Source organism: Thunnus albacares, chromosome 3 (genome assembly GCF_914725855.1).
Source record: "Thunnus albacares chromosome 3, fThuAlb1.1, whole genome shotgun sequence".
NCBI classification, from domain to species: Eukaryota; Metazoa; Chordata; class Actinopteri; order Scombriformes; family Scombridae; genus Thunnus; species Thunnus albacares.
The window spans coordinates 12,802,452-12,818,833 of record NC_058108.1 but is presented as its reverse complement, the minus strand read 5'-3'; the positions used below and the strand labels follow the sequence as shown (position 1 = coordinate 12,818,833).

The following is a 16,382-nucleotide window of genomic DNA, read 5'->3' as shown; positions in this document are numbered from 1 at the left end:
GCTACCATTACAGTCACACTTCAGTAAAAATCAATCAATATGTATAAATGAAAACCAACAGTGGCAGTGTGGTATGTGATGATATTCAATTTTGTTTTACTGTCAATACATATTGCAGTGAGGAGAACAAGGTAACAGGATATGCATGTATTTAGTCTCAAAGCAAAGTATTCGACAATTTGCTATTTTTGTCCTGATGATGGAGCTGGATGAAGTGTCAGCAGACAAACAAATTAAGAGCAAAATAAAATGTTGACTCTTATGTAAACTAAAAGAATGATAAAAGCTGATAAAAGCTTATGAATGCACCTTTCATTGGCATTTTACAATTCTCTATGTAAATGGAAAAAAAATTTAAATAAATTTAAAAAATCACATAATCAGAGCAGCTGATTATCAACCTAAATAATGTTTTACTAAAAGATTCCATCTCTCATCTTATATTTAATCTCCACCTCATCACATCACCATGCTTTAGAAAAACATGTGTACACCTGGTTTGAAGAATGCGTGTGGTTCACACATTCTCACCGCACATTGTGTGTTTATAAATAGCAGTTTATGTGTGGGAAATGGCGTATGAATGGTTTTTGTGCGTACGCATCGTTTGTGCATCTGGCCACTGGTGAAATCCTGTTCCCTTCCCTCTATTTACAGACGCTCACCTCCTCCATCCCTCCCTGTCCATCACAGCAGTGGGGAAATCCCTTGAAGATGGCGCTCCATCAGTAATGATTTTCTGCTCAGCTGAGCAATGAAAGGTACACATGCACTCGCTCTGCCTGGCTCGCCCCAGCCCATTCTCTCTCACTCTCTCTCTCTCTGTAAACCCCATCATCCATCCCTCAATGCATCTCATTAAAGTTTTAAAGCCAAGGTAAGCCAGCACATCAGTGAATCTCTCCATCCGCCCACTCATACCCTGCTAAACTCCACCCCATCCCTTTCTCATTTTCCCCCAGTTTCTCACTCTGGGCCCATGTGAAATTAAGGAGAAGACAGCTCGGCATGTCTTTATTTAGAAAATAATAAGCGAACAGGAGAGGCGGCAACAAACTATAGGAAGAGCAGGAGGAGGAGTGAAGTGGTGAGTGGGAGCTGCAGCACCTTTGGAGACTCTTTAAGAGCTCCAAGTCTCGGTGCAAGCTGGAGAGCAGGTTGATGTAGCAGTGGGCCACAGCTGGCATGTTATCCTAGTGGGGAGGTATTTCGAGCACTGGGACTCTTCTCAATCAAATTGTTATTCTCTACCAAACCTGGCAGGAGGACTATGAACGGCAGCTGTATACTATGTCTGGAATTAGTAATGTACCTCCCAGCTGTACACAGTACCTCCTCCTTTACAGCCTTGAGTTTAAAGCGAGCCTCTGTAACTTTTGCTGAACAGCAACCACAAGTGACAATCACAGGATAATGGTCAATTCTAAATGTAGTTTAAGAGTAGCACAATAATGTAATGCTAGTAATGTCAGTTACACAAAAATATCTACATAAAGTTTGCCAACATTAGCCACCATGAGCTACTGGTCATACCAGACCAAGTAAGGCTGTAGCAGAAACCCCCTGAGTGTATTGAGCTGAGCAGGAGTGTATTTTACTTCTTATAAATTCAACTTTTCATTTCTAAGTGTTAGAAAGTGATATTTCTTCTTCCAAAAGTTACATAGTCTTGCTTTAATTTACAGTGAAGCCCACTTCAATTTCAGTTTGAACAGGGAGAACTACATGTCAAAAAAAGAGTGATGACTGGATTTGTTGTTTTCCTCAAAAAAAATCGATGGTATTCTTCTAAAAATATCTTCTAAAATAACATTGATGGAAAAAGTTTGTTTTTTTGTTCTTTCTGATAGGTATGTATTTCATTTATTATTATATTGTGTGCTTTCAGAGTGTAAATAAAGGTTAAATGAATTAATGAATAATACATTTGAATTTTCTCCTTTGAAGCTTTGATATTCATGTAAAATGTATGCCATGTGAGCTTATCAAACTCTACTGAGCTACGTAAGGGAATTTCAAATATATTGCATATATAATATGAGACTAAACTTCCCCCGATTCATTACTGACTAACAAATAATTACATTAATATGAGCCACTGAACTTGACCTTACAAAGTCATTAATAGAAAGAATCAGTCCCAACATTCCCTGCAAGTCACAACATCCATTTTTGGAGGCAGAGGGTATTAAGATATAGTTCAGTCAATATTATCCAGCAGGCTTTTAGCAACTTGTTCTCTGAAATGGGATGTTGGTAAGGGATATCAATATTAATGGCATAATACCGAGACCTCATTATGCTGAAGGTCATGGAGGCATGTGGATTTGAGTGGAGGAAGATAAACGAAACTCTTCAACATTTATGGCAGAGAAGAAACATTCGGCTAGCTGTTGGACACCTCCTGAAGGCAACCTGTCATTCTCACTTACACACTTTTTTAAAAGTTATGCGCCTCTTTCAAATTTTTTTTTGAAAATTTGTTAAATCATCCATCTGACTTTTAGTGTGTGCAAGGTGAATTCCATCATTAAAATGCAAAAAACTGTAGGGGTAAGTAATGATTTATGGCACCAAAGGGACTTTGTATGGGCCGTAAAAGGGAATGAGAGTTTGTCCAACTACCTGACATTTCAAAACAGGCCTTCTTTTTTGAGTAATTCACTATCACTTACTAGGGCTACACCAGTGCTCATATGATACCTGAGTTTCAGCACTAACAACAAACAATTTATTTTTTAAATATTATATTTATGTTTGAGGAATCAAAATCTGTTTTCCTACAAAACCCCTTTTTCATTTAACACATTGTGCCAAACTTCCAAATGCATGTGGTTAAATACTGTCTGAAGTCAAGCAGCTGTACAAGAACTTTGTTTAAATAACATACAGTCTGAAGCTAGCAAAGTTAGCTGATTTCCCGATTTAAATGAGGGAATATCTCCAACCAACCTAACCAGCAATACTTCACAGTTTTGGATTCTGGATGCTTGTGACAGATTTCAGTCAGGACTTTAACAGTATTGAGATTCAATACTCAGCCTTATCACTCACAGTGGCCTAATTTATCTCTCTAATCTGCTCTCACTTCTGTCAGGAATAACACAATCTACACATAGGATGTGGATTGACATGACATATATTGCATATGTGTGTGTGAGTTGTGTTGACAGTGGATCGGAGGTGATGCAATCACCTTTGCCTGGGTGTGCAAGCCCCATATGCTCAGTCTACCCCACACACAGCTGACTGGCTGATGAAACCAGTGTGCTCCTGTGGTTTAGCTTGAAGCTCCATCAGTACATCCCTCTGAATGATACATCATGGCACATTTAAATCAGGCCACTGTATCAGCCACGTCTCCCAGATGAACTCATTTTGCCTGAATATCTTTCACATCTTTTGCAGTGTGACTTTTCCACTAGGTGGGGCTACAGCCTGGCAGTTCTGTGTATTTTGGCCGTGAGCATACGCCGTACAATGTAGCATAGGGCTAGCTGCTTATGGCTAGTGGCCAGACTAGTGGTTTCTAAAAGTATCTTTTGGTGGCCACTTAGCAATTGCTTTACAATTATCAACACAGTAACAGAATTATCTGTGTACTTTTTGCCTGCCTTCAGGGTGTACATGTTGTCTAATAAGGAAGAAGCAATTGGGTGGAAAATTACTCAATCTGGCAACATTTCTTGGGTGTAAAATTTTCCGCCCCAGATGCAGTTATTTTCAGCATGCAGTGTCAACCAATCAGGGGCCACCAGGAAAAGCTGAACATATTACACACATACCGCCGTCAGGTGGAGAAAAGTACGTCCTTCAGCATATAGACACAGATTGTAGGCAGCACTTTTTCATTAGTCATCACATGTTTCTGTGATAATGTGTGATTAATAAGTAATTATGTGAGAGTAACAACTAACATTTATACACACATAACACAACAATAACAAAAATGATTTTTCATTAAAATGTGTATTTCACAAATGGAATAGCAGAGGGGCGGCGCCCCAGCACCTTTAATGGACCACAAGCCTCAGCCTATTTTACTGAACCCTCCTCTGCGGTGATTATCACCCTCCCCTCACAGCACTGGGGATGATGTTGGTTTACATTTTTCATCATAGCTGAATATTTATCAGAGCTGAATACTGAGCAGGGTTGGAGCTCAGAGGAATGTTGGTACTCTACACACTACACATCATCGTGTCATCAGAGTGTCCAAGAAGTGATCCAACCTGTCGCTAACTGGCCTGACAAATGAATGACACACGGTCTACTGCAGGGAGACATCTTCTGTTCCCTCATTATCACAGAGAAATTAAGAATAATATGAGAGAATTAATCCATAATCTTAAAATAACTTTATAAATGATTCAATCAGATTAATCATAATAAACATGATGTTCAGAAATGTTATGTTTGAAAATTTCTTTTTTTATCAGTTTCTTGAAGTTTTTCATTCCCCTTGTTTTAAAGCCAGTTTGGGCTCAGTAATGGAGAACACAGTTTAAAGGTTCTAATGTAAAACAGTTATGTGACAAAAATTCCATCTAACCAAGGGAATCAATTTGGGTCATATCCTGATTGTACCATCTGGAACACATATCTAAGAATTCCTTGATTCTTCAAACATTCAGTGGGTGATAAGAGTGGAGGTAAAGAAAGAGTGTGAGAGGAGCATTACCACCGGAGGGCGATCTTGATGGGTGTGGTGAGGCAGGAGGTGAAGAGGTCAGCTGGGAGGTCGGGGTTCATGGGCAGCAGCTCACTGGCCTCGCAGGCAGCCAGCTGGATGCAGTTCTTCATGGAGGGCGGCAGGGGCATCTGGGCAAGCGGGTGGCTGGGGTTGATGGCTGCCACCTGATCGGACACAACAGGACATTGTTTCTTTACCTTCATTTGGCTGCAATGATCCACATCTAGAAACATAACTGAAATGTGTCATGTGCCCACTAACAAGAAGAATTAGCTTTCAAATATAAAATCAGGAGATATTTTAAAGCTGTCCCCAATGCAAAGATATTCAGTTTAACTGTCATAAAAGACTAACGCTTCATTTATACTCCAAAGAGGACGCACATATGGACAGCTGTGGACAACATGGACGGGTAGTTGTTCTGTTTATACTACTGGGGTCTGCTTGGAGGACGCATTCCACACATGCACAGTACATCACCGTCTACAGGAAGACAGTGTTGTGACTGCATGTACCTGTCTGCACCAGCACTGACACAACAAATTGCAGGTACACAGATGTCTGCACGGAGACTACACATACACCCCACCCTCTGATGATGAAATTTATGTCATGCGGACCCTCATGGACGCAGAAACTATAATTTCAGCTTAAGGAAACCAGAAAAATTGGACACCAAATTGAGAATTTGGGCATGTTTTTCTTAAAAAATGACAAAAAATGATTAATCAATTATCAAAATAGTTAGTGATTAATTTAATAGTTGGCAACTAATCAATTAATCGACTAATCACTGCAGCTCTAGTTTCGGACATAGAATTATTTAACTGGTCCACAAGCTAACTGTCTGGGGAAATTATTGACAGAGGGACAAACAGAGAAGACCTGACTTTTCACCATATTCTGACATTTTATAGACCAAACGAGTAATCAAGAAAATAACTGTCGAATAAATCAATAATGAAAACAATCTTTAGTTGCAGTTCTAGTCAGAGGACTCAGACATGGAGAGTATACGTTTGTCACAGACCCTGATAGATCAGTCAAAAATATATTTGCGCAAAGTTGCTGCCATTTACAAAATGTGGAAGTACTTCACTTTGATGGCTTTCCTTGTTTGCTGTGGTATTATAGTGTCTAGAATTCAATTTAGCTTTGTGACAATGGCAAAAAACTAGTATTGTGGTGGTAGCAGACAGAAGAAGCAGACAGGACGATGAACTCAAGTTGAAGACCAGATAAGACATGAAATGAAAGGTCAGAGACAAACTAAAGAGCAGCAGCTCCAAACTGATGGAGAAAGATATAGATGAAGAAAAGAGTTAAAATTCCCAGAGAACAAAGACAACATAGAAAAGAGGAGACCTTTTTGGTATCTTAATCCTTGAAGTAAAAGCGAGTAGAAAGCTTATCTGATCTCCATGTGTGAGTTTATACAAATGTCCAGCGATGGCAAAAGGTGAAGGCTTTCGCATCCTCTGACCACCTACACAAGCCTGCTCTAACTGTCGTCACTATTACTGCAAGCTGTTTGTGCTCGACAGATTTGGCATCACCTCGTTGCTCCCCGGAAAACTTTTCAACAAAAGGCAGATTCATCATTCATTTCGTTTTTTATTATTGTATGGACCTTAGAGCTGTTTTTTAATCTTCATAAGATACCGGTTTGGAAAAGAACTGGCACAAACTATGAGTTAAACGTCTTGCTTTCATTATGAACAGTATGGAATGAGCACTGAAGTCTTTTTTTCAGTGCTTTTTGCAGGTTTTGGCACCTTGTGTTTCCAGGCAAAACATTACACCTGAAGCACTGCCTGAGACATTTTGAGAACGTTATGATAATGTGATAATTTATCGATCCCAGCGGGAAAATGTTCCCTCTCACCTGCCCCCTCAGCAGGTGGTCTTCGATGGTAAACAATCCTCTTGTCTATTCTTAAAACAGAATTAGCGTGTTATTTCCTCACTCTTGGACAGCTCAGTCAATACTTAGAAACGTGAATAATGGAGAGGGCTTGCATATGATGTAAAACTTTAATTATATTTGGAGCTCTTGACTATTTATGTGCTTATTGTGCTGTTGTACTGTTGATTTGTTTGCTGGGAGTTAAATATGGTTTCTGTCTTTTGCTGAGTAGACTTTAATGAGCTGTGGGTCTTAATAGAGGCAAGAACCCAAGACTTCCCTTCATCATCGCTGACTGCAATGGTTTATTTCTTTCATTTTGCAGCCCTGCCTAATTTTAGTAAGAAATTAGGGAGGGAGATTATTACATTATTATTATTATCGCCTCTTTTCTGCAAAACACAAGTCTCAACTTTTCCGAGGAGCACTGCATCATGGTGCTCGTCCGTGTGAAGGGTGGAGGGTTTCTGTTGATGTCATGTCAGATTACAGTCCATACTCTTGCTCCTCTTTTGTTGTTCAAATAACAAAAACTTAACAATAAACTGCCGGAGGACTAAAGATCCAAATTAATACAAGAGAGTTGTTTCTAACGCTCTAATTAAGGAAGACAAAAAAAGACAACTAAAATGAAACTTGATCACAGCTGAGGGAATTAAGTTGAGAATCACAAATTATTGAAATATGCTCCTCACATTTCATTAGCCAGAGCTCAGGAGATCTCAGATTCTTTAATACTCAATACCCCATCAACAACACTCCTTACAACAGTCACAATGTGCCAACTATAAAAGGGCTTCAATATCCATGGGCATAGGTTTACTTTTAGAAATATAGGGGGACTCTGAATCTCAATATTCAATACTCAATATTATATAAAGTTTGCACACCTGAAGCTCACTGTAGATAAATTTGTCGGTATAGATTGCAAACGGTTCCTCTAAGATCTCTTCCAAGAGCTGCAGACACCTCAACAGCTGGCTATAGCAGCGGAAAATGTTGCTTCAAGTGTTAAAACTCTTTCTGTGTTGTATGTAAACACTTTTGGGGGCTGCAGGCACCGAGGCCTAGCAGCAGGAGCGGGTGTGAAAAACCTTCAGACTGTCTGGCGCAGTGTTAGAACACACTAAAAGCCTGGCAATCAATCCACAGTAACACACGCAATGACGCAAGTTAACATGTGCAGACATATAGCATGAGAACATATCTAGACAGCCACGGGGGCACTTTTATATACATGAAACGATCTTAAGATACACGCAGCAGTGACACACCGGGGCTCCTGAACAGAAACTTCACCCTGGGCCTCCCAGCTTGCTGTGTGCTGTAGCTCAGCATCTGATGCGAGTCTGGTTGATCTCACACTACCTGAGGCGAGCACTGAGGGAACGCGCTGGTCTTTCTGCGTCCAGAGGGTGAGCCGAGTTGATTAGAAGATGATAAGAGAAAACAAATACAATAAATGATCCACGGGCTGCCTGGGAAACACGACAGGAAAAATGCACCTCCTCCTAGTGTAGTGTAGGCTTGAAAAATTCATTTGTCACAAGCAACACAAATAGTATTTTATTCAATAAACTGCCACAACCTGATTCAACTTTTCAATCCGGTTTTCAGTTAAACGAATCAAAGTGCAAAAAAGGCCTGTGATGGGGCACTGTAGATTTATGTAATGCCTCCTCGCTCCTGTATATATACTGCACACCCTCCCTGCTCTCTGCTAGTACAATAACTCATTAGTTGACTCTATAATAAGTCAACTAGCCGAGAAAAGGCGGCAGCAGAAGAAGCACAGATCTCAGTGTGAGACATTATGTATTTACAGTACCGCTCTACAAGAAGCTCTGCACACACATGAATAAATCATAATATTAAAAATACAGAAGAATAGTCTTAATTAATTGGGGGGAGTGTGATAACATGTGTTCAACTGTGTGTGCATTTCTCTTTGAAATGCTCGCAGGCGTGAGTGGGTGCCGATTGTTGCTTTGCGGATGGATCTGTGCCAGTCTTGGTGTAACATAATTCCTCTTCTCTGTCTCTGTCTCTCTCTAATGAGGAAAATGTCGACTGGCTCACAGAGACAGACATCACAAACAAAGCGGCATGCGTTTCCAAAGCCTCTTGTTGTGTCAACCTAAGAGGAACAGTGTCTCTTGAATGAAATTTCGGAGGAACTGTGTGACGGCGTGCCGCAGTAATCCGTATGGTAAATACGACAACATTAAGCTGATTAATGCCAAGCATCCACTGTAATTATCACATTAGCATATTGTAATCTCACAAATTACCATGAAAATCACCATGACAGCTTTCTTTTCTCTCTCCTCCGTTGGGGATATCAGGGCACAATTTAATTGCTGAGAATACCCTTTTTTTTTTTTTTTATAAAAGTGACACTAATTTATGAGACTAATCCTATGAGGAGGAGGGGAGGCTGATTTCAGATGTAACACAACAACACACGATCACTGCAGAAGGAACACAGTCACGCACGTACACGCAGGGCTACCAAAACACAACTCTAGTCGAGCAATAAATTTTACAGCCGTGAAATTAATTATTCATTAAAATGATAGAAGGAATCGGTGGAGGCTTAATGTGAGCATCCTGGAAATACCGGCAACACAAACACCTAGCCCGCAAAAATAAAACACCACACACAAGCTCTCACAGTCCAGCGTGCACTCACTGTGAGTGCTGCAGTGATTCTCTTTGAAAGTCAGTTACACACACACACACACACACACACACACACACACACACACACACACACCTCTTTCCACCCTGCAGCTAATGCAGTGAGCATGTTTGCTGAGTGCACGCATGAAGTGATGAGATATTTAAAAGGAAGCAGGTGGCCCTTTAATAGAGCACTCAGAGCAGACACCTACACACACACACACACACACACACACACACACACACACACACACACACACACACACACACACACACACTCTGACTGACTGACTGACTGACTGACTGACTGGAATGCAGAAGGTTGTTGCATTGATAAGGTGCGGTGGAGGAGTGATTTTTTTCTTCAGCTGTCTCCTTCATACTTTTGTCTTCATCTGCATCACTGCATCCCCAAATAATACAGTCCCCGGTGAGATCAGGCCTGGTGTTCAGGAAATGTGAAGAAGTGTGCTTGTTTTAGCAGTGTGTATTCAAAAAATGTGTGTGTGTGTGTGTTGTCTTTGCACGATTCCACTCGGGACCACCCGTGTGCATGCACAGACTGTCGCGACAGAGAGATGAATGTGCAGGAGTGCGTGGGCGAGGTGGGGGGCTCCCCGCTTGGATCATCTCCTGCATGATTAAAAAGCCTCTGGAAGTGATCGGCGCTCTCTTTATCTTCCATTACCCCTCACTATTATACACTTCCTGTGTGAGTGGGTGAGAAGGGCAAGCACTCAGGTGGAAAGGGAAATTGCTTATGGACCTTATGCAACTTCCCCTGCATTTAACTGGGGGGACTTACTCAATTTATTTCCCTCCCAAAACACTACAGTTAAACCCTAGAGCTCCCACTTTTAAATAAACACTTTTTGTGCAATGGTGCAGCTAATGCCTTTTGTACACAGCATGAAAAATCTATTTTCCCAAAACTAACTCACCAAATGTTTACCATTCTTGCATCAGCCACACAGTGGCCCTCCTCAATGACCACAGCAGCTTCACAAGCTTTACTCCCAGGCCTCAAGGCTGAGGTTTGACTAGAATTACACTCAACAGACAGTGGTAGCTAAAACTTTTATCTTGGCTGCAGCCTTGGGAGAACCCCAAGTGGCCCATTACTCTGTAACCCTTGTACAAACTAGCTACAAGAGCGTGGAGTTTCTGCTCCCACCACCTCCTCTCTGACTGCTACAACACTGATCCATTTGAATCTAACTTACTACTTCTGCTCCTGTGTGAAAGCCTGGCCTGATTAGATATTCAAGAGGCGAGAAAGGTTGGAGGGTCAATTTACTTTCAATATGCATTACTTCAGCCAAAATAAAAAAGTAAAAGCTCAGTCTGTAAATTGTGAACTTTCAGTATTGTTGTTTCATATATAAAAAATGTTCTGTGTGATGAGATTTTCAAGTAAGCTAGGTGTATTTTGGGATGTGATTTGAACCTTGCCCTCACCCTGTTTCGCCAACTTTAAACTTTGCTGACAGGTGATCTTCTTGGTTAAGGTAAAAACTGATAAAAAACAAAAAGCTTCATATACCTAAGATGTGCCATTAAAGCCAAGTCATTAAACATTGCTCATTATGTAGTTGTAAGTAGATCAATTCATTGTTGGTTTGGCTCTACACATGAGATTTGTTGAAACATGTAGAAAATCACCTGCCGTTTACTTAAACGCCATATAACAAGTGTGTGTTACATTCCCCCTAAGTGTTAACTGGAGCATATTTTCCTCTCTGGGTGTCATTGTGTGCTCTCTGTGCTCCTGGTTACTGTTGAGAGCAAACGAGGACAAGAAGAAAGGATTCTTAAAGAAAATGAGCAGTGTAGGTTGATTAAGTCCTGTCTTTGCTGTAGGATATTTAAACTTCATACTTGGGTGAATTTGCATTGAGATAATAGAGCGGTCGGGATAGTTTTATTTTAATGTACTGTACAGCTACTGTATATTCACCAGATGTAACACTTAGCTCTGGATAGGTGACTATGTCTCTAAAGGCAATTTACACTTCAGTTCCTTCACAGATTTTTCACAGGCTATCACAGGCTGTTTAAGAGCCACAGTTTGTACACCACCCAGCACTACATGTTTACGTATTTAATATCCAGTGAAGGCATAGCCTGATACAAGGATGCTTCATTTTTTTAAAATTATTTTACTTTAGCTAATATGTGGTGCAAGCTTTAAATGTAAAATCTCAAACAACACACATCAAGAAAACAGCAACTATTAAAAAGTAAAGACTGAAACTTTAACACTCATTGACTATATATAGTGCAAATGTTAAACTTGCTGCTACAATTACTGTCATTGCCTGTAAGAGGCACCATCAACTTACAGTATACAATATGCCAATTTTTTTTTCCTAGGATGGCGAAGTCATGACCCCCCCCCTCCAGGTCTGCATCTGACTGGATAGTCCTCGTTGCCTTTGTTGGTTGGATTAGTTAGGTTTAGGCAATGAGCCAATCAGAGGCAGAGTAGTGCAGGTCATGACTTTGCCACCCTAGGAAAAAAATATGGCATGCAGTATATACTGGCAGGTCTAAAGCATGCTATTACTGTCTTTTCCTATAGATGATGCAAGTTGTTGTGTGTAGAACTGGTCGAAAACTTTAAAATGTGAGTGAATTACAGGTCAGCTCCATGAGCTGCTTGAGTTTCTCTTATTGCAGAAACGCCTTCACAAAGTAAGAGAAAATAATTGTTTTAATTATCCAAATATGGACCTAATATAGAAATAAAAAATGGCCCTTGTAGCTAATCTTTTTTTTTTTTTTAAATAAGTAATAAGAGTTGTGATTTTTGTCCTGACAGCTCAGCCCTGCCGTGACCTCTGCAAACCGGGAGAGAGCAGGAAAAGCTGAGGATGGAGAGACATTTGTGACAAGTTCTGTCAAACATTGCAGCAACTCAGCAGTTTGGCTGCTGCCTTCACCTTTACTTTAACGGTAACACAGCATTCACAGCAGCTCTTCTTTACTCTCGCTCCACCTCCTGCCTCTCTGCTACGTACTGTTCATTCTGTACCTTCCCCTCTCTCTCTCGCTCTCACTCTCTCTCTCTCTCTCTCTCTCTCTCTTTTCCCAGCTAATCTACAGTCTGGCTGAAACTTCCCCATGAATAATTGAGATGAATGACAGCGCCAGCTCATTAGGAATTCACATAACATGCCATAGCCGGGAGAGAGAAAGAGGGAGAAAACGTAATAAAAAGATGAAGCAGTGAAAGGACTGAGGCTGGTAGTGGTGGTGTCTGTATGAGTGTATGTGTGTGAGTATTTATGTGTGTGTTATACACTCCCGAGACCAAACCAAAACTCAATCATCAAGTCAAGCTGAGAATCATGACTCGACACCTCTTGGGTCCCCTTTATACATACAGCATATGAGTGTGTGAGTGACGGAGTATGAGTGTATATTTGTGGTGTGTGTCACCCAGTTTGCCGCTAATAAATCATAAATACCGACAGATCATTTCACCTTGTTGGCGCACACACAACAACTGTGTGTGTTTGTATGACTCACCTAATCTCTGAAGGGTGTTTTTTTTTCCCCCCCAATTACAACCCTACCATTAATTCATGGCTGCTGTGTTGTGATATGCCATAAACCATGAGTATATGTGTGTGTGTGTTTGTTTGTGTGTCTCCACAGAAGCCCACCTCTAGCTCCTGCTCTCTCTGCAGGGCAAACTGTTTGAAGGACTTAACGATGATTCCCGCGTTGGAGCAGTCGTAGACAAAAATGGACGGGCTCCCCATCCACGTCTGCAGGTCGTAGATGGACAGCGGGATGTACTGGGTGTAGTTCTGAAAGAGAAAACGAGAGAGGCTGTCAGAGTGAGGGATGAGAGAGATGGTGCATCATGTTATTGCTGATAACTCACTTTTATGGATTTTTTTTGGTTAATTATTAACTAGTCATCTGTTTGATGAAGAGTGTGAGCAGAGGAGAGGGGGAGAGGAATAGTGGAAAAGAGAATTATAACGAAGTAACGGGAGACACAGAAAAACGAGAATCTTGGAGTCACAGAGAGAGAGGCAGGCGGTAATAAATCTAAAAACCAGTGTGCTATAAAGGTGTTACACTTTGTGTTAAATTTGGTTGTACAAGACTTCCTTCATTTCTTCAACACCAAATCCCCACTGATCTCCTGTTTCAGCAGCCAGTGACGCAGCAGCTTCATTTTATAGGAAATAGGAATAAGTATCAGGAATACATTATGGAGGAGAAGGAAGAAGAACAGAGTAAGGGAAGAAGACACAAGGCCCGAGGGTGCACTGGGGATGTGGAGGCAACAGCTAAGCCTGGACAGCGGCTGTGCATCATTGTGAGTGGGTGCTTACTTACAGGACAAGGCAATGAACAACTCAAGATTTTATGTCCATATCCTGTAAGAATATCTGTTTTCGAAAAGCTACAATACCGACTTTTCTTTAAATGTACATTAATTGAGTTTTTGGCTACTTAGGGGCAGTGGAGCAAGCTGTTAACATGACATTGGCTTATAAAGTTGTTATGGCAAAGACACACAGCAGACAGAGAGCAACATAAGCATTCATTAGGAGTCGTTTTGTGTTAGTTTGTGTCGATCTGTAGCTCCGTTTTGGTCTCCACCAGCTCCTGATAAAAATATATATGGCTTTTTAGCTGCTAAATGCTCCACAGGTAGTGCGCAGTGGGTTTATCAGAGCTTTGACGCTGAAGACAGCTGTCCACTGCTGCTGGAAATGATGCTGATGAAAGCGGAGAGAGTGAACCAAAACAGTAAGTTGACAGACACTAAAACTCTCTGAAGAGTTGAAGGGAATTGTAGATTCGGATGATAAAATCTCTGTGAGTTCATCACTACAAGTGTCCCCTTTCACATACACATAGTCGTTTGATCCATTGTTGATATATACAAATATTTATTAGTGCAACTTTAAAATGCTGCCTGGACAGGAATGTAAAAAACTAAGAAGGAAAAGTTGGTAAAAACCACTGCTGTCCTGAAAATTTTCTGAAACTATTATTTCTTGTTATCTTATTAGGAATGGATAGTACATGGTGTTTGTGATGATAGTGTTAAGATTTCAGCTTTCTATATTGGCATTGTCATATTTCACCAATCATATGATTCCATAATTTGACATCTGCCACGTGTTTTATTAATCAGTATACCTTTGACCAGGAGCTTTTCAGCATTAATCTAATAAAAGCATGTTTTACATGGGCTTTGCTTTACTCTGATTATTACCTTAATCACATTATAATTGTATTTTTAATGCATGTTGTATATCGAATCATTGTTTGGTTGAATATTCCATCATTGTTACGCAGATGACCCTCAGCTATATTTTTCAGTGAAACCAGATGATTTTAGCAACCTAGACATTCTCAACAACTGTTTAGCTGCAATAAAGGACTGAATGTCTCTCAACTTTCTTCAATTTTTGGCCCTGAAGAATCGACCCACTTGTCAAAACTAACACTACGAATCTTGGCATTATAGTTAACCCTAAATTGAAATTCGAACACCAGGTCAACAAATTGGTTCACTCGAGTTTTTTCTAACTATGGAATATTGCAAAAATCAGACCATTATTATCGGCCTCTGAATTACAACGTATCATTTATGCCTTTATTTTTTCCCCGCCTCGACTACTGCGATGCCCTTTTCACCTGCCTTAGTCAAGCTGATCTGGCACATCTTCAGTTCGTACAAAATGCAGCAGCTAGGCTGTTAACTAGGACTGGCCATAGATCGCACAACATTCCTATTTTAGCCTCACTGCACTTGCTGTCAATGAAGTTCAGGATCAATTTTAAGATTCTTCAATCACAGTTTAGCTGCTGCCTACATTTCCGAGCTACTAAGCCCTTACACTACCGAGTGGTTACTTACTCATCCAACCAAAACCTGTTGGGCATACAGCGTGCCAACCAAGACTTTGGAACAATCCCCCCCACCCCTATTAGATCCCCCTCCAGCTGAGTCTGTTGACTGTTTTAAACAACATTTAAAAACCCACTTTTTTAGGATTTCCTTTCTATAACATTAGATAACTTCAAGGGTTTGCTCTGGGTGGTGACTGGTTGCTGTATGCTTTGTGTGTTCGTATGTGCATTATGTCTGTATGTATTTTGGATTTGTTTTCTTCTTTTTTTTTCCTGTTTACTTTTCTTCTTTTCTTTCTGTGCCGATGTTGATGTAAAGCACTTTGTAAACTGTGTTAAAAAAGGTGCGATATAAATAAAGTTTTACTTACATGTAAACACAGCCTGTGACATCTTAGCAACAGATAATTAAGTCTTCTGTGGAACCATGTTGCATTAAAGGGTTTCCATTGCTACTATATGTGAATGTGAGAACCTATTTCCTGTATCCCTTGTACCTTATTAAAAACCCAGATCTCTCCATTGACAGTGGGTCGTGGCACCCCGTGGCCATTGTAGTGGAAGAGGACTCGCTCCTCTTTGGCGTTGCGTCTCAGTGACGTGCACAGCTTCTTCACCTCGTCCACTGTGGGGTCCAGGCTCTGTTTGTAACGTGCCTGAAAAACAGGAGGGGCGGGAGGAAGATATGAGCATCTGGAAGTCAAGTTTCAGGCACAGAAGTAGGAACTTGGTTTAATCTCACAAGCATGACTTTATGTACAATGATAATATTTTGGCATTCTGTTCGAGTAAACCAGCAGATCCACCAACAAGGTTAAACACAATATTCAAGATGCCGCTTCATTCAATCTCTGTGAGTGGATGTGAATCATTGCTTTGTGAAGGAACATGAAACACGCACCAGGAAAATGTACAATGACCCATCTTAACTACAATTTATTTATGACCCCAAAATCTTTAATCCAGATAGAGTTGAATATAGAATCACACCAAACATTTCCACATCCATCACTTATCATGCCTGCAAACCCTAAGAGATAGTAAAAGAAGAGCAAACCAAGCATTAGATCCCCATACATCATGTTAAATGATGCAATACTCTATATAGAGGCATCAGTAGGTATTGGTGGTTGTGTAACAAACAGAAAACAAAGCCCAGAGATAGAGAAGTACATCTATGACAAACAAGGCTAGATGGCCATCGGAGGTTTTCTC

At 40.6% G+C, this 16,382-nt stretch overlaps 1 protein-coding gene across 3 annotated transcripts in view; it reads right to left on the bottom strand.

Annotated features, from left to right (window-relative positions):
* Nucleotides 1-16,382, bottom strand: part of rptor (regulatory associated protein of MTOR, complex 1) — a 179,034-nt gene that overhangs the window by 101,316 nt on the left and 61,336 nt on the right. For all 3 annotated transcript variants that reach the window (XM_044346469.1, XM_044346470.1, XM_044346471.1), the window contains exons 5-7: nt 15,665-15,823; nt 12,950-13,096; nt 4,682-4,857 (exon numbers count right to left, since the gene is read on the bottom strand). In XM_044346469.1, the coding sequence (XP_044202404.1) occupies nt 4,682-4,857; nt 12,950-13,096; nt 15,665-15,823 (482 nt within the window). The remainder of the gene's footprint in view (nt 1-4,681; nt 4,858-12,949; nt 13,097-15,664; nt 15,824-16,382) is intronic.